This window comes from Tursiops truncatus, chromosome 3 (assembly GCF_011762595.2).
Source record: "Tursiops truncatus isolate mTurTru1 chromosome 3, mTurTru1.mat.Y, whole genome shotgun sequence".
In the NCBI taxonomy this organism is placed as follows: Eukaryota; Metazoa; Chordata; class Mammalia; order Artiodactyla; family Delphinidae; genus Tursiops; species Tursiops truncatus.
The window spans coordinates 146,828,956-146,855,300 of NC_047036.1; the positions used below are offsets into that span (position 1 = coordinate 146,828,956).

At 38.3% G+C, this 26,345-nt stretch overlaps 1 protein-coding gene across 8 annotated transcripts in view; it reads right to left on the reverse strand.

Annotated features, from left to right (window-relative positions):
• Window positions 1-26,345, reverse strand: part of FBXW11 (F-box and WD repeat domain containing 11) — a 132,121-nt gene that overhangs the window by 88,486 nt on the left and 17,290 nt on the right. For 5 of the 8 annotated variants that reach the window (XM_019945883.2, XM_019945871.3, XM_073802795.1 and 2 more), the window contains one exon: window positions 6,817-6,918. The exons of the other annotated variants lie outside the window; for them this stretch is intronic. In XM_019945883.2, coding sequence (XP_019801442.1) covers window positions 6,817-6,918 — 102 coding nt within the window. The remainder of the gene's footprint in view (window positions 1-6,816; window positions 6,919-26,345) is intronic. 8 annotated transcript variants of the gene reach the window in all.

Consider the following 26,345-nt stretch of genomic DNA (forward strand, 5'->3'; position numbering starts at 1 on the left):
TGAAAGAGTTAGATTTTACAAAACCTGGGGACATGTCTGCAATATCACTGTAAGTAAAGAGGGAAAATCCCTGTAATTGTTGGGTTACATATCATCCTATGAACAAAAAACCAAAACATGCAATGGTAGACAACATTAACTGTTCACATTTGTTGCGGGGGCGATGGAAAGGAGAGATTATTACTTTTCTGTATACAGACAATTTAATAATAAAACACTGATACTCCTTGACCAAGCAACTGTACTTCTAGGAGTTTATTCTACAGACATAATCATGCAAGCCTAAAGGTATATGTTCACTGAAATTAGCAAAGTGCCATAACAGAAAAAAAAACCTGAAGCCTAAAGTTCCATTAATAGGGAACGGGATATATATATTTTTTTAAATGATAAAGCCAATATGATGAAATATTATTGCATCCACAAAAAAGAATAGGGTTTATATGATTTTATATGCTGATATGGAAAGATGGGCGATGTATCTTACTAACTGAAAAAGTTATTAATTGAAAAATAATATGTATAATATGGTTCTATTTCTATTTTTTAAGTTTCTGTCTAAACGATAATGGGAAACTCAGAAGTGATACTTTGGGAAGTGAGAACTGGGTTCAAAGGAAACTTTACATGTCTTTTATAACCTTTGGTACCAGTTGTACTATTTTTTTATTCTTTGAAACTTTTTTATATATTTTTTTTCGCTGACATAAAACAGTGATTTGTCAAACTCTTTTTTTTTAAAAGCTATCTTAGATTTGTTTTAAAATGCCCCAGAAAAAAACAAAGTTCAAGAAAGAGAAAGTTGGACTAAGAATAGCATAATTTTGAAAACTATTCAAGGCTGAGTTGAATGGATCGCTTTACTCTTTTGTGTGTTTAGAAATTTCCATAGAATTTTTCACATAAAATCTTACTAAAAGCTTTGCTATATAATACAGATAAATCCAGAGCTATTCCAGGTGAGTAAGTGAGAGAGGCATTATCCTTCTAGTGACTCCAAAGTCACACTCTGGGGTTCCATGGGACATTAAAACACTATTTTTATAATCATTTTCATCACCACAATAACAAAGAGAACCTGCACAATTTGATGAATTCCTCCCTGCCCAACAGGAAGGAGGAAGACAGACCTTAAAACAGCAACAAATGTTCTCTCTGGGTGGTGAGGTTACCAATGGATTTTTTTTTTTTCTTAAGAAACTATATTTGTAAATTTTCTTATACAGGGAAAAAAATGTGTTTTTTAATGTTCATAAAATACTACACTCTACCACTGAAAGGTTACTCCACGACTTCACATTATTGGCCCTAGAGTGCAACAGAATAATGAACAAGAAATAATAAATCCCCAACGCTCATTAAAAAAAAAGACAGAGACATTGAGTTGGAACAGCCATGTGTGACCTTAGGAGACAGCCCTGAACAAAACACGAACACCTGACAGCAGGGGCCATATCATATCATATGCCCAGTCTTTCATCTTATTCTTATCTTGCCCTGGACTCTAAGACTGGAGTTCCCTCTTCTTGAATAGGGAACCAGGTGCAAGCAATGAAAGAAATGGATTTTCATTCCTCAACAGCAAGCAATTGGTAAGGTGTAGCTGTTATCTCCCCTCTACCTCAGACAGATATAACTATCTCCATGTAAAGGATGAGGAAACCGTGGGTCTGGAAAATTAAGTAACTTGCCTAGCGTCACAAAGCTATTAAGCATCAGGCAGAAGACTAGAATTGACGTTTGTCTGCTCCAGAATAAGGATTCTTTCTACCAAGCTATCTCCCTTCTCTAAAAAATATTCTCTTACGTTGGTAGCTGTTAAGTTCCAACTGTAATGTTCTCAAACCAGTGTGGCTCACTATATATACTGAAAAGAAAAGAAACGAGAAAGGCAGATGTCAAGAAGTTCTATTAATAACTGCCCAGCACTATCCACAATGGAGCTAGGTGAGAGGCACTAAAACTTGATTCACATGACCCCTGCTGTCATTTCAAGCAATCAGTCCAACTCTTTAAAAAAGCTTATCACTAACACTCTCCCCAACTGAGAGCTTGCAAATGTCATTCCCAAGAAAACTTGTCAGATCACTACATGGAACCTCTACATTCCAGGTGCATTAGCTTTCAACTTTTTAATGTTAAAAATAAAGAGGAGGAACTTCTCTGGTGGCGCAGGGGTTAAGAATCCGCCTGCCAATGCAGGGGACACGGCTTCGAGCCCTGGTCCAGGAAGATCCCACATGCCGCAGAGCAACTAAGCTCGTGCACCACAACTACTGGTTCTGTGCTCTAGACCCTGCAAGCCACAACTACTGAACCTGCGTGCCACAACTACTGAAGCCCACGTACTCTAGGGCCCATGCTCCACAACAAGAGAAGCCACCGCAATGAGAAGCCCGCGCACCGCAGTGAAGAGTAGCTCCCGCTCGTCCCAACTAGAGAAAGCCCGCACACAGCAACGAAGACCCAACGCAGCCACAGATAGATAGATAGATAGATAGATAAAATGTATTTTAAAAGTAATTAAATAAATAAAGGATAATTGTTTCTACCCAAAAATGGCAGTTGCCAGGTTAAGGTCACTACAGCATGGTGACCAGAACACTGGCTTTGCAGTTATCCAGACCTAGGTTCATAACCTAGTTCTGCCACTTAAATAAATGTGTAACCTTAGGCAAGTCAATTCAATTCTATAACTTCATATACAAAAAGGCAAGATAGATAACTTCTCCATAAAGGATTAAATGAGATAACCTAGTACCTAGGACCCAACACTTAAAAAGAAGGTGGAAGGGCTTCCCGGGTGGCACAGTGGTTGAGAGTCCGCCTGCTGATGCAGGGGACACGGGTTCGTGCCCCGGTCTGGGAAGATCCCACATGCCGCGGAGCAGCTGGGCCCGTGAGCCATGGCCGCTGAGCCTGCGCGTCCGGAGCCTGTGCTCCGCAACGGGAGAGGCCACAACAGTGAGAGGCCCGCGTACCACAAAAAAAAAAAAAAAAAAAAAAAAGAAGGTGGAAAATTAATGATACATATATATAAATAAATACATATACAGTCATATATATATATGATACCTATATGATAATTATATTATCATATAAACGATACATATATACACGGTCTGAACTCTTGATTTTATGATGTAATAATCAACTGGTTGAATCTGGTTATCTGAACCAACTAAAATATTGATTCAGTTCAGCTTAGTTCAGAGACAACAAGATATTCTAGTTCAACTGTTCTAAAAAATGTTGAGGGTTAGTCCTAGTTCAAAGTGTTTCACTTTTTTTTTTTTTTTTGGCTGCACTGGGTCTTCATTGCTGTACACAGGTTTTCTCTAGTTGTGGCAAGCGGGGGCTACTCTTCATTGCGGTGGCTTCTTTTGTTGCGGAGCAGGGGCTCTAGGTGCGCAGGCTTCGGCAGTTGTGGCTCACGAGCTCCAGAGTGCAGGCTCAGTAGTTGTGGTGCATGGGCTTAGTTGCTCCGTGGCTTGTGGGATCTTCCCGGACTAGGGCTTAAACCCATGTCCCCTGCATTGGTAGGCGGATTCTTAACCACTGCGCCACCAGGGAAACCCAAAGTGTTTCACATTTTTTAAAAGTATGTATGTATGTATGTGTGTGTATATTTACATGTATGTGTGTGTGTGTGTGTGTATATATATTTGGCTAACTTCAGAATTTCATCTCACACACACACACATACAGGGACTTCATTTGTGGTTCAGTCTATAGATTTTTGTTCACAGGTCTGCTTACTACAATGGGTTCCTTGAGAGCAGGGAACAAGTCTGTATTGCTCATCTTTTTATATACCCAGCACCAGTACAGGCCCTGGCACATACCAATCGTTCAGTAAATATTCATGGACTCGAATTTTCAGAAAAGCCACCAAGAAACTCGCTAGCTTTAGGATTCAGGAGGGCTCAGCTTGGCAAAGGGAATGCAATTTCCCCCGCTATAGATACTTGGCAGGTTTTCTTTTTTTATTTTCAGATAATGACTAAACAAGCCACACACTGGATATCGCAACAGTAAAGTTTTCACAAACAAAACTAAAATGGAAAACTCTAGAAATAGTAGCATTCCAGTGTAGAGGAAAGAAAACCAATTTTGGAATCATGCAAATTTTGGGTTTAAATGCTAGTTCCACCACTTCACAGATATGTAAAGATTAACTTGGGTCCAATCACACATATCACCTCTGAGACCCAGTTTCTACATCTGAAAAAATGGGAATAATAATACCTATCTCATAGGGTTGTCACAAAGCTAATATATGTGAAGCCCCAAGTACAATTGGTGTGATTTTTTTTAACAGTTTTATTGAGGTGAATGAGTGATTTTTATTTTTTAAGTCTTTACTATTCCTTTTCCCCTCTCACAGGTGGCAGAAACTATGCCTAAAGGGAACTACAGTACTATCTTTACTCCTGCTTTTCAGAAGGTACACTAATTCAGCCATATATCAATAGATAGGCTAACTGGCTAAAGATGCAACTGTTCATGGGTCCAATGTGGCAATTTTAAAGGAGGCCCTTTCATGCAACTCCAGAGCCCCAGCAAAGTCAACCAGGCTCTTTGGGTAGCCTGTTCCTTCTCTTCTTAACATGGGCTTGCTGAGAGGCATGCAATGTGAAGCAAAAGTCATCTTTGTGATAAACCTAAGATGTAGCATATAAACAACAGGCATTCTTTGAAAAAGCCCATACCCAAATTAAATTTTAATCACTAAGTTTTAGCACTTGTTTGGATACTGGAGGTAGGGAGGAGGAACACTAGTGTTAAAATAATATGTAAAACCAAGGGGTAGAGAGAAAGGAAGTCTTCTGGGTTCATATACATATGTTTACTTTCCATTCACAAATGGAACAAAATAGAGCAATGATTTGCTAATCCCAATCAGCTGAGCACATATTTCACTTTACTGTGCTGCATACTCTATCATAAACTAAAGAAAATGAAAACCTAAGTATGTGAAACTCCCAAATACACCTCTGAAGACAATATCTGTTCCATTCACATTTCAGTGACTATCATTCAATATTTCACCTTATTTCAAGGTCCAATCAAGGCAAAGTTTACATTTTTTCTCTTAAATGATTTTCACTTGGAGAGATGAGTCAAAGAAGAATTTTTAACACGTTTGGGTTTCCATTTTCAACAAGGTAGGAACCCATATTTCCTCCCACTCACCCCACCTCCAGAGAATTCACAATACTGTTACTAAAATATATTGAATAATGCCTTCCATCAGTCAATTGCTTTTAACTGAATGCAATAAAAATAATCTGCTCGTCCAGACCTCATTAACAACTACAATTCTTCGCCTGCTTAAATTTCTGGAAAAAAAAACTGGATCAGTCCACTAAAAAGCAAACTGTAACATTCAAGTAAGCATCTTCAGAGAAATAGAGACAAAGATGTACACTATTACTATAATGCAAATATCCATTATTTAGCACCAAGGAGAACACATGCAATAATGTCTGCTATTGCAAGAACATTTTTGTTAAAGATACATCACATGCAGGGAAGCCGCTTTTCCAAGGATAAACATACATTACCCTGCAGCATCGCTGAAACACCCAATCCCTGGACCCTAAGAGTTGTAACCTAAGTTTTTATACTGACCCTAAGACAGCTGGATCTTACATTAAATTCACTCTCTAGTTAACTGTGTTAGTGAGGTTCCAGCACAGTTTTCTAAAGAAAGCAATCTGAATCAATAACCACACCAATGCTGCTCAGAATGTTTGCTCATAAGTAAATAAAAAGCATGATCCCAATATGAAGGAAACTCTTCTCCTTCCTGGCCCCCCCAGCTCCACTTAAAGACTGTAAACATGAATAGAAAGATAACCTTGAGAACAGTAAACTCACCCACACCATCAATAATATCCCTCTAATTCATTTCCTGATTCTACAGTGTTTTCCTAAAACAGAGCAGTCTCAACAGGATGCCAGGAATTCAATATTGCTTTTTAAAGATATATCAAACTGTCTGGAATATACAGTGATGAAAACTGAATACTGCTACTGAAACCATACTAAATTAAATTCATGCTTTCTCTAAACAGAGCTTCCCCAATAAAGTCACAATGTTTTCTGCCTTGGCTCTCTTACAATCCATCCCAACAAGTGAGGTCAGTCCAGCTGCACTCCTGCTAATAGCTTTTTTCTGGAGCAACCCCTCCCACACCCCAAAAGAGTTTTACTTTTATCTGTGGAATTCTCTGCCAGCCTCGGCCTGGAAAACTGGGTGGACCCTAAGGACAGGTGTGGGAGGTGGCCCAAACTGATAGTTATTGCCAGCATAAAGCTGTGATCTTTATAAGCTTCAATTTGAGGCTTTGTACCATTAGTGATTCTTTCTCCACTCCTTTATGGAAGGAGGGAGAGAAAGCAAGCCAAAAAGATGAGTTTCAAAATAGAAAAATCACCACTTGAATTATGAAATCCTCCCAACTCAACAAAGAACTGTTGAAAGTAGCCAAATGGAAAATGTCAAGGTTGTTTGGGTACATGCACAGCTATTAAACATGAGAATCACAGCTTCAAGGTGGGGGTTGGGGGGATAAAAAGCAGGAGCAGAAAAAGAGGAGCACAACAGGGCCCATCCAAAGACCCATTTGCTCAGAAGGGCCCCTCCTGGCATGAACTCCTCCATGTGGGGCACCCAGGCTGGAGGAAAGCAGAGGGTTACACAGAACATTTAGCAGACTTAACATTGGATTAAACACACTACTGCAAGTTTCAACAAATGTTCATGGTATACGTAAAAAACACATTTACAACAAGAAAGAAGAGAGGCACCTGGAGACATCTGACACTGGGCATGCTCTGCAGGCAACTCAGTGCGCACATGCTCTCTACCAGGTTGGCGCAGCCTAGCCACAAAGACCTTGGCACAGAACACTGCAGGATGACAAAAAGGAAGGAAGAGAAGAAGAAGCAGTTAGAGGCCGCAACAAATCACTCCTTCACACAGGCAACTTGAATGTTAGTTGGGCGGGGGGTGCACCCTTGGCAGCTTGGAGGTCAGGGGTGGTAGTCCAACAAAACTTACTGAAACCTTGGGAAAGGGCCCACTTTCTGTCCTACGGAAAGGAGGTTTCTGCTGCCAACCACTAACTCCTCAGGATACAGTGAACAGAATCAAGAGGGAGAGAAAGAATGTTTAAATGAAAACCACTAAAGGGAACTGTAAAGTTTGAGTGCAAAACAAGATTATGGTGAGATCGACACTCTAGCTTCATAAAAGTAGTGGTTTTTGGTCTATGTCATGTAATTATAATTGCTATCATTACATCACCTACCATGTGCCAGGCACTTTAAATGTGTTCTCTAATTCCCGCACCACAGCGTCAGGAAACTGAGGCTCAGAGGTAAGTCATTTGCACAAGGACAAACAGCAAAGGAGGGGAGAGTCAGAATTTCAAACCTTGATGGCTGCTATTAAAACCCACATTCATTCCACAAGACTATGATGCCTCTATTATCATTGATCACCTGAAATTTTATCATCTGGGTACAGTTTTGCACATCCCTAAATAAAATTACAGGAGACCTAGAGACATAAGGCAAAAAGAACAAGAAAGATAAGCGACAGACTGATTGATAGATACAGGAAATAAAAGAGCTGATAAAAACGCATCTGATTTTGAGTGTCATCCATATCTCTGCCTTCCCAAAGGAAAAAACTTTAGAATAATCATGATTTTCATTTTGGACTTTGCTTACAAAGTTCATTTGACACAAGTAAGAATTAAAAGCTTCTTTCATTTACCCATTCCCATTCCTCTTTCAAGAGCTTGCTGGTTTTAAGGGAATTAAGAAAAAAAGTAAAATATAAACATATGCATTATGGCTAGTATTTTTTAAACCATTAGATTATTTATGGTATTCAACAAGTACTTTTTCAGACCTAAGGTCAATTAATTTACTCTGGCAAAATCAATAATCATGCCAAAAAAAAAAAACAAACACAAAAAACAAACCTGAAGGTGGGTGTTTGGGTTCAACCAAAATACTGCAGAAGCCTCAGGCCCAACCTCATAAACTTGTTTATTCTAGCTATAATTAGGATGGTTAAATATACTCACTTTCCTGGGACAGTCCAGGTTTACACTTGTCCCAGCATAACTTTCACTCTCAAAGTGTTCTGGTTTGGTAGATAAATTCTATGGTTACCCCAGCTATAATATAAACAAAGTCCACTATGCTTGAAATCAGACCCGATTCCTTCCTATCCAGCATCTGTACTTTCTAGTTATATCTCACCTATAATGTAACTAGAGTATTGAGATTATTTAGAAAAGGTATTTAAAGAACACAAAACCAGGGCTTCCCTGGTGGCGCAGTGGTTGAGAGTCCGCCTGCCGATGCAGGGGACACGGGTTCGTGCCCCGGTCCGGGAAGATCCCACATGCCGCAGAGCGGCTGGGCCCGTGAGCCATGGCCGCTGAGCCTGCGTGTCCAGAGCCTGTGCTCCGCAACGGGAGAGGCCACAACAGTGAGAGGCCAAACCAGAGGACTCAAATGGAATAAAAAAACAGAGGAGGTTTTCAGTAACGATAACATGCCACACATTTCCAATAGTGTGCTTTCATTTCAAAGCTTCCCATAGCCAATACAGTAAAGTATATCACTGATACTCCAGTCACACATATTTTGCCACTCCAACACTTTCATAGAGTGCCATAAAAGATGCTGAATAAATGTTCGTATAATATAATGAAAATAGCTGCCATTTATCAAGCTCTTGTTATATGCTAGACAGCTGACATAGTAAACCCTCACAAAAAACCTTGTAAGACAAGTATTATTCCATTGTACAGATGAGGAAACCAAAGATCAGGAAAGGAGAGCTTGATTTGTTGAAACAGCAACTTGTCCAAGGTACAAGAAAAAAAGGGCTAATTGATGGCAGAATTAGGACTACAAGTTAATCCTGTCTGACTCTAAGCAAACATGTTTTCTTTTTACTACAACAAACTCTCTCTATCCAGAGATACCTAGCAAAATGTTTAGGGCAGAGAAAAGGCCCAAACACATTACGTATGTATACACAGATTACACACATTATTTAATTTAAATAAACTTCCAACATCCTCATAGCTCAAGTTAGGTTTCTTTTTTGGAATCTTTGTAGTTATCCAAATCACAGAATCACTCAGATCTGAGAATAGAGTTTAAGGATTATACTTGTACTCAGCAACTAATACCAAATTAGTGCCAAAGCTCATCTGCAAATCAATTTTCATTTATTCACTAAAAACAGATTCCCTCTGCAAGGTTTAACATGTATTTGCCTCAAAGGGTAAAAACCATGAAGGCATAACGTACTGTACCCTGATTAGATTCTGCTAGTAACTTGAGATCCAGAACTTAAAAAAAGGACCAATTTCCACATTCAATAAATCGAAGAATCATAGACTGTGGAAACTGGAAGACCAATTAGTTCAAACTTCCACCCCTGATTTCAGAAGTGAAGAAACTAAAGCCCAAAGAAGAAAAGTAATGATCTTCCCAAGGTTTCCTAATCATCTAATGATCGAATTAATACTTACAAGAATATGGAAAACAACATAAAGAAAAACTTCTGAGAACTTAATTTCAAAATATTAAACGTTTATTACAAGTATTTTTTAAAACTTGATATTGAACGTGTATATCCAGAAAAAGACTTTTAAAGGACCCTTTGAGGGTCCAGTTTCCAAACTTATCTTTATAACGTCCATGGAAGATACTTTGGGGTAAAGAGAGTGATGCCAGTGTTCATAACAAGTATTAGAACTGCCCTACTTTCACACTCAATTACCCTGAAGCTAAACAACCAACCACAGTGCTGAAAAATAGTCTTTACTCAAAAGAAAATGCCACTCTAGGAAATACATCCATCTTTAAATAAAGTCTACACCTGCTCATCTAAATAAGGCTCCTCTTAGGTCTAATGGTCCAAGAGGACATTGATCTAATTTGAAAATAACAGCTAAACATAAAAGTTCCATATTTATCAACCTAAGAGCATTAAAATACAGCTCTGACCACAAGCAGTAATTGATTCTTAACGCTGCTAATTTTAAACTTAGGGACCTGGTTGAAAATCCATGTTGACTATTGTGGAACAACTATTATCCATCACTCTTTAACTGAATAATGTAAAGATTTCTTCATATAAGCTATAATCACAGTGCAGACTATTATCTTTTTCTTTTTTCTTTTTTTAAAGCTAACAGTGGTCTATCTTTAAACTTCTGAAACACTATCTCATTGTTAAAATATGTCTGAAGAACTTACCCTGATACCGTGGGTATTTACCAATTTTAACAAACACTTATTGACCTACGTATTAAGCTAACAACAATACAAACTAAGCCTCTTTCCTCTTGAGACTTCAGCCTGGAGCTCAAGAGAAACCCAGAGGGATCACAATGGAGATGCTTAAGAGAGGCCTTTCAGGGGTAGAAAACCCCTAAGAAATGTTTGTTTTAATTTCACATTTAGCTACTTGTAATGACCAATATTCTAATTTAGGGTTGTTCACAGAGAACAGGAAATGATTCACAGGGGATTCTAACATTAACAGCAAATACCCAATTAGACTGATTATATTTGTATGTTCTATAGCCAAAGAAAATAACATTAATCAAGGAAACTGATAGTGTTTATTAATTTTGTCATACCCACTGTATAATCAAAAACGAAAATCAGGGCCACCATGCTGAGAAACACTATAAGACAAAAAGAATAATAGCTTTTGGCATTTTTCAAAAGCAAAAAGTTATTAAAAGAGGTAGGAGGGAAATGTCCTAGGCTCTCTTCCTATTGCCATAGGAACCACAAATCAAAAGGGAAAAGTGGCTGCAGGCACCTTGCCTCTGATTGGCTAGTTTTAAGAATAACTCACAAAAGCTAACTTTGGTCTGTGTCTAGATGGAATTGTTTTGAATATCTTGCCCTGATTCCTTCTCAAAGAGGCAATTCTTTTAAAAGCTACTCAAAGAGGTATTTTATGTTAATCGTCTCTCTAATGTCACTCTGATTTAGAAATAATGCCCTATAAATCCTAATTTGTTTCTTTCCACAGAACCATTACCAGCTTCTTCTATCATCACGATTGAGATAACCAAGTTGAGGGGCTTAAATACTATTCCATTCAACAAAAAACTTACCTGACCTTATATCTGCAGACAGAAACGCAATGAAGACATTCTCTCTTTCCTCCAGCAGCTTACAGGAGGGAATTTTGAGAATGTGCCATGTAAATACACACACACACACACACACACACACACACACACACACACACACACAGAGTCTCTTAACACACCCAAAGGAGGAAAATGCCTAAACTAAGCCATAAAGGATGAGTAGGAGGCAGCCAAGGGAAAAAGAGAGAGAGACACATTTCCGGCAGAATAAACAGCATTAAGCAAAGCCAAATAGCTAAGAAATGGCAGTCCTATTCAAGTATCTGCAATTAATTTAGCATGACTAAAGTATCTAAGTGTGAGATGAGGAAAGCCTGATAGAGAGGGGCCAAATCACAGAGGACTCCCTTATACCATTCTATCGAACTTGAGACTTCATCCTGTAGGAAAACAGCTCTTCGGCTGCGTGCTATAGCTCACCAGTTAACAGCCAATCCTTCCCAGGTGTGCGGTCCAATATTTTATCAACGTGTATGAGATTTTGTTTTTCCCTGCAACTCAGTATACCTACTGCTTCAACAATATGTGTCAGAGGAACAGAAGCAGGTCATGCAACACACTGGCAAGGGTGGGGGCGAGGTTCTTAGACTAAGAGAAGTAGGAGATAAAGCATAATATCAAGCCAAAGTCAAGCCGATTCAAGCAAGCATCAAAGAAAAAAGATGCTGTTCTCTAGAACATGTGGGGAACATTTGCCACATGCAAGAATAGAGAAAAAAGAAGTTGGCTCAATAGTAACCCAATGATAAAGAAAGGAAGTAATAAACAGTATACAAAAACTGTATATGTTTTTATAAATATTGTGAAATAAGAGTGTTTAGGATGGTTTAACTCCTTCAAATGAGACATCAAAAACTTTAACATTCAAACCATTGCTAGAGACAATGATGAGACAACTATTAAACTTTTAAGCAGAGGAATGACCTTTGGCAGCTGGAGTGAAGCATGTTAAAGAGAAGTTAGAAAGATAAGTCTATTAGAGAGACTAAAGACAGCCCCTCATTTTTATTTTACAACTAATGCAAATTTCTTTCAGCTGGGCTACAAAGAGTAGAAACAAGGGCCAACACTTACCTTTGGAAGTACATGTCTAAAGTCAATTTTTTTCCAATAAAACTCCCACCATAATACAAAGAGTGCCATGATAATGAAATGGGAGCTACCAAATACAGAAGGAATGAGAGAAAAGATCTATTTCATAGTAATCACTTGGCGATAACACGCTCTCCACTGGGAATCTCTATCCAGGAGTGGGGACTTGGTTCTGAAGAATGATACAGTAGGTGGGCTCAAGGAGAGTATGAAACTCCAGCCCTCTAAACCTAGATGTGACAGCTATAGAGTATCCATTCAGTTTCTGCTGGAGGCTGTCCTCATCTCAAAGCAAATAAAGCAAGAATTAAAGTTAATCCAAATTAGGAACTATCCTACTGTGTCTGAATTCTCAGACTGTTGCTTTTCAAGAAGCTGCAGTAGTTGTAATGAAAACAGAGCCACAAAGCTTTTAAAAGTGTCTTTCTGGGGCTTCCCTGGTGGCACAGTGATTGAGAGTCCGCCTGCTGATGCAGGGGACACGGGTTCATGCCCCGGTCTGGGAGGATCCCACGTGCCGCGGAGCGGCTGGGCCCGTGAGAAATGGCCGCTGAGCCTGCGCGTCCAGAGCCTGTGCTCCCCAACGGGAGAGGCCACAGCAGTCAGAGGCCCGCGTACCGCCAAAAAAAAAAAAAAAAAAGTGTCTTCTAAGAGTCACAATGTAGGTTTCTGCTCTTATAATGTTTGATGGCAGCCTACAAGAAATAGCAAACTCTCACCAAATAACTGTATTGTTTTTAAAACTAAGAACCATAATAATCAGGTTGTAGCATTATGAATTCTACAACCTGATTAACTTTTGTTAATTCATAGTTTAAAGCTATTTTCCAAAGTGTTTTAAAGAACCGAACACTGGTCCATGCCTCAATGTGTGAAAGGTTTACATTTCCTTATAATGGTATTTTATTATAACAGAATTTGACAGTAACCATGTGACATGTAACATCTAGTACTTATAATAATATTTTAATACTACATTGTATAATTTTAAGTGATGCTTTATTTTTGTTTAATTATATAACTAGTTATATAAGTTGTTATAAGTTACAAATAGTAACTGACAATTTAAATAAAAACAAATTCTTTTCCCAAGAATTAATTGAGTCTATCTCAAATACCTGTGGTTTAAAATGAGTTAAAATGCTGAGTGCTAGAAAAATATTTTACCTAGTGACCTTCAGAAACAGCAGTGAGCATCAAAACGGTAACAGCTTATTCCTGAGTAATTTCAAATGAAAAAAAAATCATCCTTGTCCACTTCACAACTACCACTCCAAACTGTCACTATGTTTTTTCAGCACTCTAACAGAAGCTGGAGAGAGGAAGGATTAGATGTATGAAGGGGGAAGCAGAATCTCTATTCGAAGCAGCATGACAGAGAACAGGATGTAACACAATAATCTATTTCCGGCATAGCCACATGGGTCCTCAGTTGTACCAGGACCTGTCTGAGGTTCAGCTGCCAATAAGGAACAGATTCCCCTAGCAAGCTCCAGGTCAGATCAGTTTGAACCCAATCCCAATGGGGTTTATCCAAGATCCACAAATCCTGAGACAGCAGAGAAGTAAACAACAGTTAAATTAAGTACATCTGAGCCTTTAGGCAGTTAGCATCTCTGTTCCAATTAGGAACATTTTTCAGGACTAGGGGAGACCAATAAACTATAAATTTAATATCATTTTCAATAAAAAATGTAAATGAAATTTACAAAAAAGGATAATTTGGGAAGGAGATGCAAATTTGTGTTTTCAGAGTGCCTACTATGTGCTAGACACTGTACAGCTATCGTGATCTCATTAACTGTCACACCACCTCTGGACAGACAGGTATCTTAGTTTTAAAGAGGAAGAAACTAAGGATCAGAGACATCAAACCACTTGCCAGAGGTCAAAAGTAGCAGACTTGCAACTCTGACTCCAAAATCCCTACTTTCTTCCCTGAATTATACTCCCTGTCACTTCCTTTGTTAGACATTAAACTCCCTAAAGCAGCAATTTTCCTCTGATTTACTTTCAAATTTTATCTGCTTGTCACTCATCTATACTGCTGATGGGAGCGTAACTGGTACAACCTCTCGTGTGCAACTTATCAATACATACTCAAGACTTGAAAAAAATGCACATCATTGATTCAGCAATTTCATATGTAGGGAATTATAATACAGGAAAAAATAAAGATATGTCCAAAAATATAGCTAAGAAGATGTTCATCACATGACTGTCATAACAGCAAAGGAAAAAATGCCCAACAATAGACTGGTTAAATAAATTACAGATCATCCAGAAGATAGAATATTATGTTTCCACCAAATAAAAATCATTTTTATAAGAGTATATTTACTGACCTAGAAGTAAGTTACATAAGAAAAGGAAGTTACAATACAATGAAATAAGTTCAAGAAAACTTAAGTGAATAAAGCCTACAAAATCAGGACTTACATTATATTATGATCTCATTTTATTTAATAAAACACACATAGGGGCTTCCCTGGTGGTGCAGTGGTTGAGAGTCCGCCTGCCGATGCAGGGGACACGGGTTCGTGCCCCGGTCCGGGAAGATCCCACATGCCGCAGAGCGGCTGGGCCCGTGAGCCATGGCTGCTGAGCCTGCGCGTCCAGAGCCTGTGCTCCGCAACGGGAGAGGCCACAACAGTGAGAGGCCCGCGTACCGCAAAAAAAAAAAAAAAAAAAAAAGCACATATAGGATACAGAATTAAATACAGGTGATTTTTTACTCTTTTTGTCTACCATAGTTTTTCAGATGCAGCCAATATAAAACTGGCAATATAGTATTCAAGTTTCTCACCCCTTTCTCCTCCAGGCCACCTCAAAACAAAGTGGCATTTCCACACTATTACTTGGGGTTCTGGTCCTAGCAACTTTTCCCTTGGTTCAGGCCCATGCTCCAATGAATGTGGAGAGCAGGTGGGGTTAGGCTAGCTACCAGAGTTTGGCTGCACTCTGAGGTGACAAAGACATTACCCTAATAGCTGAGAATACCCAGCCACAGAAAACTCTTCAACAACCGTGTTGTCTTAGGAGGCTACCACTTCTAAACATCTGACAATCCATACTCCACACTGCATGACACCTGAAAAGAATTCCAGGGTGCAAGAACTGAAAACTCACCTTGTTTTGTAGACATCATCTGAGCACCAAGAGACATCTGCTCTCATTATCTATACCTGGGCACCAGCCCCACCCTGAGTCAGTCCAACCTCCCCTTCTTTACCATTCCAGACACAGGTGCTGGCGGCACCCCTTCCTCATCCTTCTACCAACTCTCACAAGCCAAAAAGCTTTAATCAGAGAATTTCTGGAAGTGCCTACACAACAAGATCTGACTGCCCTATCATATCAGTACTGAACCAAAATTCTTACCCTACTTTCATGTAAGAGAGTGCAAAGTTTATCATGTTTTAAAAAGAACATTAGAGTTTATTTCCTGGCAGTCTTGTGGTTAGGACTCCATGCTTCCACTGCAGGGGGCACAGGTTCGATCCCTGGCCAGGGAACTAAGACCTCGCAAGCCGCTCAGCATAGCCAAAAAAAAAAAAAATTAGAACACAAAGAAAGAGGAAACTTTTTTTCCCCTAATATAATGAACACTCTCATTTTTTCTAGGAAGAAATATCACTTTCAGAAAGATGCCTTAAGGAATGTTACTGCATCTACTCTCAATAGGTCTGACAATTATAGTCAGACCACATCATAATCCTACTTTAACTCTTTCATTTAAACTGATTATTCATTCAAAAAGTTTACTGAACATGCCAGTATACTAAATGCTTCAACAGACAACACAAGAATTCTGAAAACCAAATATTCTGGTATCAAAATTATTTCTGGAAATAAAGCTATATTATTTCCCAGTTCACTAAAGGGAGATAAATGGCTAAATTCCTGAAGTATAAAATACTTCAAAGAAATGCAGTTTCACTGCTTTCAAGAGTATTAAAACTCAACCTCCACTAACTAATGGTATTTTAAAAATCACTTCCAAAGACTTTCAAAGCTTCCACTATCTAACATACTTCCTGTCTCACTGTACCTATCGAACGAAAGTTGGTCCTGCTAAGAAATCTTTTGAAATCAAACCTTGCACCATTTAAACAAGCCCTCTAATAGTTTCTAAACACTGCTCATTTCTCGAATATCCATTTATTCTCAGAGACCTAACCAGCTCCCATTCCAAAGAAACACATATTCCAAGTTAGTAGAGTCTCAATGTTTAAAATTTTATACACACACACACACACACACACACACACACACACACACACAGCGATGGATCTAGAAAAAGATCGTAATCAAAAGTTTGCTTCTTTAAGCTAGGAATAGCATGAAAGTGAGTGGTCCAAGCTAATAGATATACAGGGATTTATCAACCCTTAATTAAATGTATAGTAAACTTTGCATTTGCTCTACTTTCTCATATAATCCCCATTGTTCTCATATCCTAAGCAGACCTTGGTTTCAAATAAGAATGAAGTTTTGTGCCTCACAATCCACTGGGCTCTAAGAACAAACGAATCTGTCTTTCAGCCGGGGGCTAGGACTGCCTTAGTAAGGATTCCTGCTGCTTGCTGCACAGCAAGGTTTTCTTTGATTCCCTTCACACTGTTTCCTGCAGGCAATTGGGTACGGTGAGTTCTTACCTCTTGAAGCCAGAGATTTCATTAAATTCTGGAGCTGAAAGGGACCTTATAGAGAGCATTTTGTCCATCTTCTTAAAATGTTTTTATAGCCCAGGTCTTCTAAATATCTCACGAGGTGCTTTTGGTATGTACCCCCTTGAAAGCACCTAGTCTCAACAGCAGATAATTGCTGCGAGACACATGCTACGATAAGGTCAACCTATACGTTACAGACCTTTGTGCAGGAGTACATATGAACACAGGTAGACTACAACACTCTGGAAGTTCTCACACAAAGGAAGTAATGAAGTCAAGATGTAAAGGCCCAATATCAATTTAAGAGATACTGGACTTCTTTGTCAAAAACACTATTAAGCTCCATTGTTTTAATAACTTTATGTATGACAGCTATAAGTGGTCAGTCAAGATGTTCTACAAAGCACGGAACAGAGATGTCACCATCATAATAAATTTTTTATTAACTCTGAGAAAATAGAGAATTGAGAGGAGGATCAGAAGACAAATCTCATGCGGGCATTTTTTTGCTGCATTTAAGACGAAAAAAAAATATTCCATGATCCACATTTCTTTTAATCGACGAATTAAAAGTCTAAAGAGAAACAATAAAAACAGCTACCAAGGGGCTTCCCTGGTGGCGCAGTGGTTGAGAGTCCGCCTGCCGATGCAGGGGACACGTGTTCGTGCCCCGGTCCGGGAAGATCCCACATGCCGCGGAGCGGCTGGGCCTGTGAGCCATGGCCGCTGAGTCTGCGCTCCGCAACGGGAGAGGCCACAACAGTGAGAGGCCCGTGTACCGCAAAAAAAAACACAACAACCCCCCAAAACAAAAAAACAGCTACCAAGATTGGGATGTGAGCAAAAAAAGGTTGAAAGGGTGATTTTTACTTTTACTTTGAAAATAATCAAACTCAAAAACCAAAAATTGGTCTATAAACCACAGGAAAACACAAAGTACTAAACTTTCCTATAAAATTTGTACTTTATTTCCAAATAAAGTGTTGTATTTCCAAAATAATTTATAAAAAATAAAGTAATACAAGCAATTAATAAGACAATTTACCAATTTACAATGTAATGCTTTCAGGTCCTCACAGCGCTTGTACAGAGTAGGAATTCAATAAATATTTGCTAATTTATCAAATAATTAACATGTAAAGTCCAGAAGGTTACATGCAAAGCAATAATTTGATTCAGAGGCTAGAGAAGAATGTAATGTTGTAATTTTAAAGGGCTGATGGTGGACGCTTGTTTTTTGACTACATCATCTAATCACAGTGTGATTAGGTGAATAAGCACATACTCGGGAATAAGCACATACTCCAAGTTGAATCCAGGATTTCTACAGGAGCCACAAGAAATCTCTTTCCCCACTGAGCGTGAACATAAGAGGATGAAAGCTGGAACTGCCCTCATGCTACCACAAGGGACAGCTGGTTCTAGGAGGTACTACATTCACTCTGAGGAATAAAGCTGAATCCACACTACCTCTGGATTTTTCAAATTATAAATTCTCTGTTTCAGCTTAAACCAGTTTTGAGTTGGGTTTTCTGCTACCTTATGCTGGAAAAAAATCATAACAAACCTTAAATATTTAGTTCAAATAAAACAGGCAAAAGCCAAAAACGTATTTGACATGGCCACGGTCTTAAAGACAAAGAATATTCTGCAGATGAAACATTCTTAAATTTATTTTTATTTTCCTAGGAAGTCATTTTATTCTACTAAAAGTATTCAAAACTAAATGTTCGAAGAATATCCCATTCCTGCTATAACACAGATACTAGACAAAGAAAAAAATATGTAACGGGGTAAACTAAACACTAAGAAGAATGCAGAAAGAAAGTACAACAGAAAAAACGAGTCCTGATTCTCCAAGGAGCTCTGACACCCAATACTGAGAAAGCTGACCCACTGCTTTACAGGCATTTAATTCCAAATAAGCAATGAGGTTGGTAGTACCAAGTACAAGCACACCAAATAAATAAATAACCTTAGAGCAAGGAATATATTTATCATCTAAGATTACAAAAGTCCTGCAAACTGCTACAGACACAGAATATTACTATTACAAGCAGCGCCTAACCTGTGCCCCTCCTGTAACAACTAACCTTATTCTATGCATTTTTGTGTAACTTTAACTCTTCCTTTACCTTATTTTACTACATTTATTTTTTCCTTTCATCTTCACTTATCCACTTATTTTGTTTTTATCTTCCTACACTGTATGGGTCATTGTAATCACTCAAATTCTTTTTTTTTTTTTTGAAATAAAGTAAGGTTTAAGTATATACCAACAATAGCAAAAGTCATTACATTTCTGAACTGAGAAAAAGAAAAAAGTTGAAAATTTTAAAAACTATAGGAATAAAACTCTAATACTGATCGTCAATACCATAAAATGTGTCATCACTGTCCTTGGCAAAATTGACAACGACATGTGGATATTCCTGCAGCCAGGTTACTGCTTCTCTATCAGCTGTCAATAAATTATGCAGTTTTTAACTCAGAAAAATGCAAATGCAAAGAAGTTCTGTATTTCTTCAAGAATCACTTACTTGGAAAGGAGAGAGAATATCACAAAAGTAAGAAAGCACCATAGCACAGTGGACATAGCATGAGTTTTGATTTTTGTTTTATTTTGTTAATTGATAGAGAAACAAACTAAACTTAAATCTAACAAACCTCTGGATGTGATTACCAATTTATAAGAAATACAAATGAGATCAGAATATGTAGACCTAATAAGAACATAATTAGCAAAATCCAAATTTGGGGAAGTTACACAGAACAAATGACCAATCCAGTTTCTTCCATAAATACACAGCAAGAAAAAAAGATGGGAGAGGCAATTTTTATAGATTAAAAGAGATTTGAGAGACTATTAACTATATGCAATGTGTGAACCAACTCTGTCTCCTGAATTGGAAAAACCAACTACTAAGAGACTTTATGAGAAAAACAAGACAAATTCCAACAGAGGGCAATACAATATACCTGACCAGTGCTCCAAAAAACTGTCAAGGTCATCAAAAACAAAGTCTGAGAAAATGACACAGCCAAGAGGAGCCTAAGAACACATGGCAACTGAATGTAAGGTGGGATCCTGGATGAAATCCTGGAGCAGAATAAAGACATGAGGTAAAAACTAAAGACAGCTGAATACACTATGGACTATAGTTAATAATAATGCGTCAATAGCAGCCCATGACCACGCTTATGTAAGATGTTAATAATGGAGAACACTATGCAGGGGAAGAGGGTGTATATGACAATTCTGTACTACCTGCTCAATTGTTTTGCAAATCTAAAACTGTTCTAAAAAGTAAGGGCGATTAATTTAAAAATTATTTGTGAGACAATTAAGCAAATATAAACACTATTTGATATGAAGGAATTATTGTTAATTTTTTAGGTATAATAATGGAACTATGTGCTCTATATGTGTGTGTTTTTATCAGTTTTTTAAGTGCACATCTTTTACAGATACATACTGAACTATTCATGGATGGATGAATGAATAAAGTTAAAAGGGTAGGCTACAGCAATGTTTCCCAAGGTTTAGTATTCAAGGTGATTTCTGGTGACACGTAAGGGTGTTTTTTTTGTTTGTTTGTTTGTTTGTTTGTTTTTGCGATACGCGGGCCTCTCACTGTTGTTGCGGGACACAGGCTCCGGACGCGCTGACTCAGCGGCCATGGCTCACGGACCCAGCCGCTCCGCGGCATGTGGGATCCTCCCAGACCAGGGCACGAACCCGTGTCCCCTACATCGGCAGGCGGACTCTCAACCACTGCGCCACCAGGGAAGCCCAGTAAGGGTGTTTTTAATGTTTAATAGCTATACATTTAATTTAAATACATTATAAAAAATATACAGCGAGCACATCAAACCCATGATTTCACAGATTTTCATTGCTTAGGGTGGATTTCCCTTAGGAAAAAATTTGTTAAGACTAAAAAAAAACACTTAGGCAGAGGTAGGTTAAGATTCTAGATTCACACTATGTGACCTTAAGCAAGCCAGCTGTTTCAAGGAGTACAGCACCTGCTACATCCAAAGCAGGCACTCAATAAATATTAACTACTGCACTATTGATAAAAAGCCAATCTATCAACAGAACTCCAACAAAGGAGAAAAGACTGGAACTGGGGAGAATGAGTTAAGCACAGAATGAGGGAGCAAAGGAAGCATGAGGGCTTACAGAGGCAATTTGGGCAGGGGCAGGCAAGGTTTCCCCTGTTCTTCTCAATCTCCCCAAATACTGACAATCTGCTGCTGCCCACCTACAACCTGGAAACTCTGCTGCTCCAGAGTCTCTGGCACTTTTAAGAGTCCCAAGCTGCCACCTAACACTCCTCAAACTAAGGTGATACCTAGAGGTGCGGAATCTAAAATAATCAGAAGAGTTTTTCTTTTCTTACCCCAGGCAGGGATGGGAAAGAGCACAAGGTTTTGTAGAGATAAAAAGGAAGGAAGGGAGGAAGGAAAGGAGGGAGGGAGGGAGGGAGGACAAGAGAAAGAAAGAGAGGGAAAGAATCACTATGTGACCTTGAGCAAAAAAATAATTCTCTTCTCCAGTCTCCATTTCCTCACATGCTAAAATGTGGAAAATAAGCCTATCTTTCAAGGTTACGGTGAAGATTAAAAGGAATCGTAGATGTAAATCTGGCATTTAACGAGTGTTAGTTCCCTCCCTCCTTACTTTGGCAGGGTGATAAGAGAACCCTTGGTGAATAAAAGAAGTTGGGGTGAAATACACAAAAATAGTAAAGAGCCTTGGGTTGTATCAGTTTTGAACCAAAATAAAGGAGGAGAGGAATTCTGGGGTCAGAAAGTTTGGGAAATACTGGGAAACATATTATTAAAATGACAATTACCAAGTGAATTTCTAAGAGGAGGAGATTACGTGCAGCATTTACTAAATTTACTTGACCTAAGGAAGCAACTCCCAGTAATAGTGATCCTATTAATCTCACACACTCACACACACACACACACACACACACACGAAAAAAAAAGGGAGGGGGGAGGAAACGAAAGGTTAGCAGTTTACAGCAGCTGACAAATCCTTCAAAATGACAGCTGTAGTATTACTATCTGGACAGATCAGAAGTCAATGTCTGGTTTAGAGGCAGAGAGGGAGAGAAGGGATGCGTTTTGATCTTCTGAAAGGAGTTACTGATGCCAACAGCTTAATTTTCATGACCAAGTCATTTAAAACTAAGAGATGATAGTGAAACAGAAAACACCAAGCAATGGAGTGAATGTATTCATTTTAAAAGTACATATAAACTTCTGATACAAGATGGTTAATTCTTATTTGCCCTCCTAAATTTATTCCTTCATTCAATCAACTGGGCAATTGTATGGCATGCACTGTGCTAGATGCTGGGAATATGCTATGAACTGAATAGGACATGACAGACGTGATCCTTGTCCCCATGGAGGTTACCTTCTTAATAAAGAAGCTGACTCTAGTGGGGGATTACGCAATACGTTTATCAATTACAATTATGTTAACAGCTGTGAAGAAAAAGAACTGAATGCTGTAATAATATGACAAAGGGAATCTAACCTGTAGGGGGGTACATGGGGGCCCAGACACAATCCCTGAGGAATTGATGCTTGAACTCAGCTCTAAAGGACAAGCAGAGGTTAAATGGGCAAGAAAGGAGTTAAGGGTGAAGCCTCCCTGATAACAGATAATAGATGTTAATGCTTGTTAGGTCAAGACAGAATCTGGTGCACTGGAGGAAGGGGTGGGGGAAAATCACTGTGACTGAAGTATGGAAAGCTGAGGTGAAAAAGAGCAAAAACAGACAAGACTCAGGAGGAAGACAGAGGTGCCAAGGCTGCGGTTTCTGACTGTGCAACTGAAATCATCAAAGGAATATCAAAGTAAAAGACAATGGCACTGGAAACCTGGCTAGGGTGCTCTCCACAAATATAAGGAATTTCTATTAAATATAATAGAGAAAAAACTGGACTGGAAACAGGGGTTCACTGCACATAAACAAAGAAAAGTCTACCTGAAAAGTAGAAGAATTCCCAGCAGAACCTCACTTCCTAGGTCAAAGCAGCAAAAGCTAGTAGGAGGGAGTGTCCCTGAAGCTGTCAGTGAGGCCAGTCGAGACGGATCCTAACGTGCTTCATAAAGAGCACCAGCAGCCAGGGGGGCAAGCCAGAGCAGTGACCTGGCTTAAGCTTGCCGCAGACAGTCTGCTGAATAAAGCAGATACTCCTGCAGCTGGCTTCAAACAAAAATGGTCATTTCAATCACAAAAGGGCAGCACTGCCCCAGCCACAACAAACTCAGAAGTTCCTCACCCAGGTGACTTCCTTCTGCTACTCCCCAAAAGCACCTGGATCTAGAATCAGCAGAGAAGACAGCTAATCTACATACTTCCCTTTCTTCACGAAAGAAACATAAATAGCCACAAACCTAAGACATATATGTCCAATATCACTAGTAATTTAAAAAAATAAAAATTTAAATTCTTTAACCAAATTGGGATTTTAAAAAATTATTAATACCTTAAAATGGCATAAACATGGAGAAAAGAGCACTTTCATAGACTATGGTCAGTTTGATATGTCATGTTCATATAAATAACAGAAAGTGGGTAAAACCTTTGGCTATATAAAATACACATGCACATTTTTTGTGTACACTCTTTGACTCAACAATTCTACCTCTTAGAACTTACCCCAAGGTAATACTCACAGATTTGTTCAAAGATTAAACTTCAAGAAAGAGCACCACCTTTAAGTTGCTATAAATTAGAAATAACTTAAATGTCTAATAAAGGAGTGGTTTAACTATTTATCCTTTGCATATTCATGCATATTTGGCACCCCTTCAAAATGTTATAAAGAAATGTATGATGGTTCAGAAAGATGTCACAAATATTGCTGAGTTTTAAAGGCAGTTTGAAAAATAATTTTATGTGTGAAAAACAAATATGAAACATATAAGAAAAAAATATGTATATGAAGGCAGAGAAGTATACCAAATATTAACAGCAGTTATCAGTGGAACTTTTTATTCTTTTTGTTTCTTATTTTACATAATTTTTATTTGCAATTTTCCTATAATAAATATAAATTACTTCTGTAAAAAGAAAATATAAGTTTCTTACTCAACATTTTTTCAACAGTTTTTTAACGTATGTGTAAATAACAGTACTGGGCTAATTGGGTAACCATGGGAAGTAAAAATGAATCTTGATCCCTATCTCAACCATAAAAAACAATTATTTTGAGATGGTAAAAACATACCGCTTCTAGAAGAAGGCACAGAGTATCTTTAAGACCTTAGAGTAGGCAAAAATTTCATAAACAGGACACAAAAACTAGTAACTATGTAAGAAAAAATTGATTAATTAGACTTCATTAGTATGAAGACCTTCTGCCCATCAAAAGACAATATTAAGACATTGGAAATGCAAGCCACAGAACAGGAGGTGTCTGCAATATGTATGTCTGACAAAGAACTCGTTTCCAGACTATAATGAAGAATTCCCACAAATCAGTAAGTAAAAAGACAACTCAATTTTTTTAAAGGGTCAAAAGATTTGAATAAGCATTTCTCTAAACAAGATAGCTAAATGGTCAATGGGCACAAGAAAAAAATGCTCAACATCATTAGTCGTTAGGGAAATGTAAAATAAAACCACAATGAGATACTATTTCACAACTATTAGAATGGCTAAAACTGAATGACAATGTCAAGTGCTGATGAGGATGTAGAGCAACTGGAATTCTCATACACGGTCAGAGGAACTCTAAGAATGTACAGCCTCTTTGTGAAAAGATCTGGCAGTTTCTTGAAAAACTAAACATACATCTACACTCTACCCCAGCAATTCCACTCCTAGGTATACACAAGAGAAAAGAAATGTCCAAACTAAAACTTGAACATAAATGTTCACGCAAGCTTTATTCGTAATAGCCAAACACTGGAAACAACCCAGATATTCATCAGCTGGCGAATGGATAAGCAAAACTGTGTATACTTGTATAATGTAACACTGCTAAGCAATGAAAAGGCACAAACAACTGATACAAGAATGAATCTCAAAAACACGTTAGGCAAGATAAGCCAAACAGACTAAGAGTACGTGCAGTATACGCATGCTGTACCCATCCCATCTGTATGAAATTCTAGAACACGCACAACTGATCTACAGTAATAGAAAGCAAGTTATCTGAGGCCGAGGATGCTGTTGAGGGGACTCCAAAGGGTAATGAGGGAAGGTTTTTTTTGGTAGAAATGTTCTATATCTTGATTGTGGTAGTGGTTACATGAGTATATATAGTTTTCAAAACTCAAACAGTATACTTGAAATGAGTACATTTTATTGCATGTAAACTATACATCAATAAGCTGATTAAACAAAAAACCCCCAAAACTACAAAATAGATACCAGTACACGCTCATCAGAATGGCTAAAATGAAAAGGATTGGCAAAGCCAAGAGATAACTGGAACTCTCCACATTATAGGTAGGTGTCTAAATTGTCATAAGTGCTTGGAAAACAGTTGAGCAGAATCTACTGAAACTAAACATATGTCTATCCTCTGACCCAGTAATTCCACTCTGGGGTTTTTATAACTGAGAGAACCAAGTGTTTATGTCCACCTTAGAAGTGTTATTCACAATAACAGCCAAAAATTGGAAACAAACCAACTAATTTATCAACAGTAAAATAAATGAATCATGGACTATATATACAATGGAATAATGCACGGAGGGAAAAATACACAACAAAATGGATGAATTTCACGGATACAGTAATGGGGGAGGGGGAACACAAGAGTACATATATATGCTATATAACTCCATTTATATAAAACCCAAAAACAGCCATAACTAACCTATAATAAAAGAGGCCAGAATAGACCTTTGGGAGGGTCTATTGACTGGGTGAGGCACAGACAAAAGAGCCCTCAAGTGGCTCTAGCATGTTTTCTATCTTGATTTGGGTAGTAGTTACACAGTGTAGTATACATACATGTAAAAAAAATCATTAAGCTGTACACTTAATATTTGTGTTCTATACTGTATGTAAGTTAAAAGCAAAAAATATATATATATGCAAATGCCCTTTAATCTATCTTTGTTCATCCCTTGAAGCTGGATGCTTTTTACACAGTATCCAGGTGTGGCCTCTGTCAGTGTGAGTCACTCTCATTCCCAGTCTACTCAGTTACATGTTCTTCATGTCCACCTCCCTCAGATTATCTGAGCTGGTGGTGCTACTAAATATCTGGAGTAATGGCACTGGAAATGGGACTGGATAAAGTCATGCCCTAACCAGACAGGGAAGATGTCCAAAATACTTATTATTATTATTACCAGTATATATGGTTTTAATAA